The sequence below is a fragment of the Acanthisitta chloris genome, unplaced genomic scaffold, assembly GCF_000695815.1.
Source record: "Acanthisitta chloris isolate BGI_N310 unplaced genomic scaffold, ASM69581v1 scaffold2067, whole genome shotgun sequence".
Lineage (NCBI taxonomy): Eukaryota > Metazoa > Chordata > Aves > Passeriformes > Acanthisittidae > Acanthisitta > Acanthisitta chloris.
The window spans coordinates 29,640-32,413 of record NW_008680734.1 but is presented as its reverse complement, the minus strand read 5'-3'; the positions used below and the strand labels follow the sequence as shown (position 1 = coordinate 32,413).

Sequence of the window (2,774 nt, the reverse complement as noted above, 5' to 3'; positions counted from 1 at the left end):
CACAACATCTCCTTGGTCTTTAGAGCAGCTCCTCAATCCTGCGTGAACAGGTCCTTAAGTTTTTAGTCAGATTGTCAAAACAAGCTCACATTTAGAGACAATTTGGGACAATTTATTGGGTGAAAAAACTGTGATGTTTGAATCTTTTCCTCTCCCTGCCCAACCCTGTCCATACCTGTTTGTCTGTTGTCCTTTTCAGTTTTGAAATTATACCGGTTAATTCTTCTTCGTTGTACATCAAAGGAGAAATAGTGACTAAAACTGTGTCATGTTAATTGTTCATCCCTGTCTTCAGGGATAAAAAGTTGTAATTAAGACAGTTGCATTTCAGACAGCTCATTGTAGTCCAAGCTGTGTGTAGCTGGAATGGCCTGAAGTGAGTGGAAATCATATTTGAACACCTACCCACCCACTCTTGGTGGCTGCTGATTGAACTGGAGCAGGAAGCAGGAAAGAATCATCATCTGGCAAGCTGGGTTTGCCCTAAATATAAGTCCTACACAGTTAACTATTGATTATCTATTGATGACCACTCACTCTATCCATTAAGAAAGTGGCACTACTGGTTTGCAGCCTGTGGTTCAAGCTTCTCACTTTCAACACAGACTCAATCGTTGATGCAGCAGAAGTGTTTGTTAAGATTTGCCCTATGCAGAGGACTATGTGTATTTAATGTGGTGCCTCTGTTTTCCATCCTTTGCAGGTTTTGCTGGTCTTTGCAAAAGAAGACAACCAAAGCAATGGCTTCTGGTGGGCTTGTGACAGAGCTGGGTACAGGTGCAACATTGCCAGGACTCCAGAGTCAGCACTTGAATGTTTTCTTGATAAGCACCAGGAAATAATTGTTATAGATCACAGGAACTCCAGATATTTTGATGCAGAAGATATCTGCAGGTAACCTAAATGACCTTATGCTTCTCGTGAGCTTCAGAATGTATTGTGCAAAACCAAACCTTCTAATTTTAAAAGGAAAAAAAGTAGGAAAAAAAATGAACAAGTAAGGAAAACAATGAACAAAAAAGGAACCTCCAAAACTATAGTAAAATGGAAGCTTGGGGACTGAGGCCAGGAGGTTTGCATACATCTGCAAGACTATAACAACATGAAAAATATCCTTTTGACAAAGCTGAACCATGGAATTGTCTCTTTAGACCATGGGCTTCTATCAGAACGTAAGCCAGGGCTTTTGTGAAGTTATTCCCTGCTGTGTGTTCCTTCTTCTTTCCTGGCTTACTGCTGGAGCAAAGTCTGAAGCTACAGCCTTCAAAGGAACATATTTGTTTGTCCACTAGGTCAGGCACTACTAGTTCTTCACAGAAGTTTGCATCACTTTTCTGGTCCATATGGTACTGTCTAAGCAGCATCAAGGTTGCAGCACTTAGTATTGAGATTCCTTGCTAAATACACTTTCAACTGAAGCGTATATTTTGCATCACACTGTGCCTGTAGTCTGTCGTAAGCTGAAATTTGCCATGTGTATGACAAGGGGCATTTTGGTGCTCAAATATTTGTGCAGATGTTAAGTTTTTATATAAAGACCAACAAATGCATATAAAGACTGCTGATTCAGCACAGTATGTCATGAATGAAAAGACTTATCTTTAGCCAGTAAAAAGTGGAGTGTATTCTGACAGCTGGTTGCATTCTTTTTCAGTTTTCCAATAAGAAAGTGGTAAAGTGGTAAAATTCTGTTTATTCAGCATTTAATAAATGGTAATCATTTGCTACACCCACTTTTTTTACTTGCATGCCTCAAAAGCACTTCCCACCTTCTAAAGAAAATTTTGCTATGTCCAGAAGTGGTAAATATGAGAGGTGGTAAAGATTCTTGTTTACATTAGCTAAAGTGTATTGAAAATGCATTGCATAGACTGACCTTTCTCAACTCATGCATTCAGGGCAGTCTGTCCCAAGTAAGCTAAGTACACAGGGAAAACATTTGCTAGGCTATAAAAGTGGATTTGAGAAGCTGCTGTCTGTGCTCTGTGTTTTTGGAGCTCTTACCTTCTTCACTGACTAGAGCAAACTCTGAGGAATCTAGTGGCAAAATGGAAATGGTTTGTCTGAGTGGAGATAGGTAGGTTTGGCAGGGTGATGTCCTATTTTGTAGCCTCAATGGGGTGTTTCAGGGCTGGTTTTTGCTTATGTTTTCTGTGGAGGTACTCAGAGTAACGTTGAGAAAAACGTGTGGTGTAACTGGGAAACATTTGTCTCCTCAGGTCCATTCGTGCCACTGAGCCATCAGAGCACACTGTAATACTTGCTGTGGTGCCACGCATGTAAGTGTTACTGGTTTGTGAAAGTTTCTTATTTTACCTTATAAGAATGTTGTATTTAACAGTTATCTAATAACAGAAAGATTTTTCTAGCAAGCCTTACAGAGTAACTTCAATCTTTTTCACCTGAAATGGGCTAGTGATGTTTTATTTGAATGTTTGATAACTTTCCTTTACTGCACTTACGCTATCCCTATCACCTTCAGAGGCCCATCCTGTAACAGCTTATATACTAAGAAAAGTAGAAAGCTATGTGTTAGTTTTTAAAAGAAAAACTAAACCAAACCCAGAAAATTGTGCATTACATTCTAAAGGAAATATCTAGGTCAGATAATAATTGTGGTTATTAGGGAACTGGGTAACAGGACAAACTTCAATCCTGTTGATGTTAAACTCACCAGGTTGTTGTCCTGAAATCCTCATTCAGTAATTCACACTCCATGCATTCAGGAAGAATTCTTACTGACTTAAATATATCTTTGTCAATTACCTACAGAT

General features: G+C 39.1%; 1 protein-coding gene across 1 annotated transcript in view; it reads left to right on the top strand.

The window, feature by feature from the left end:
* Positions 1-697: 697 nt before the first annotated feature.
* LOC103805163 (high affinity cAMP-specific and IBMX-insensitive 3',5'-cyclic phosphodiesterase 8B-like) overlaps positions 698-2,774 on the top strand; it is a gene marked incomplete at both ends in the record, with an annotated part of 31,196 nt that continues 29,119 nt past the window's right edge. The window contains 2 exons of the mRNA XM_009077798.1: positions 698-894; positions 2,220-2,279. Coding sequence (XP_009076046.1) covers positions 698-894; positions 2,220-2,279 — 257 coding nt within the window. The remainder of the gene's footprint in view (positions 895-2,219; positions 2,280-2,774) is intronic.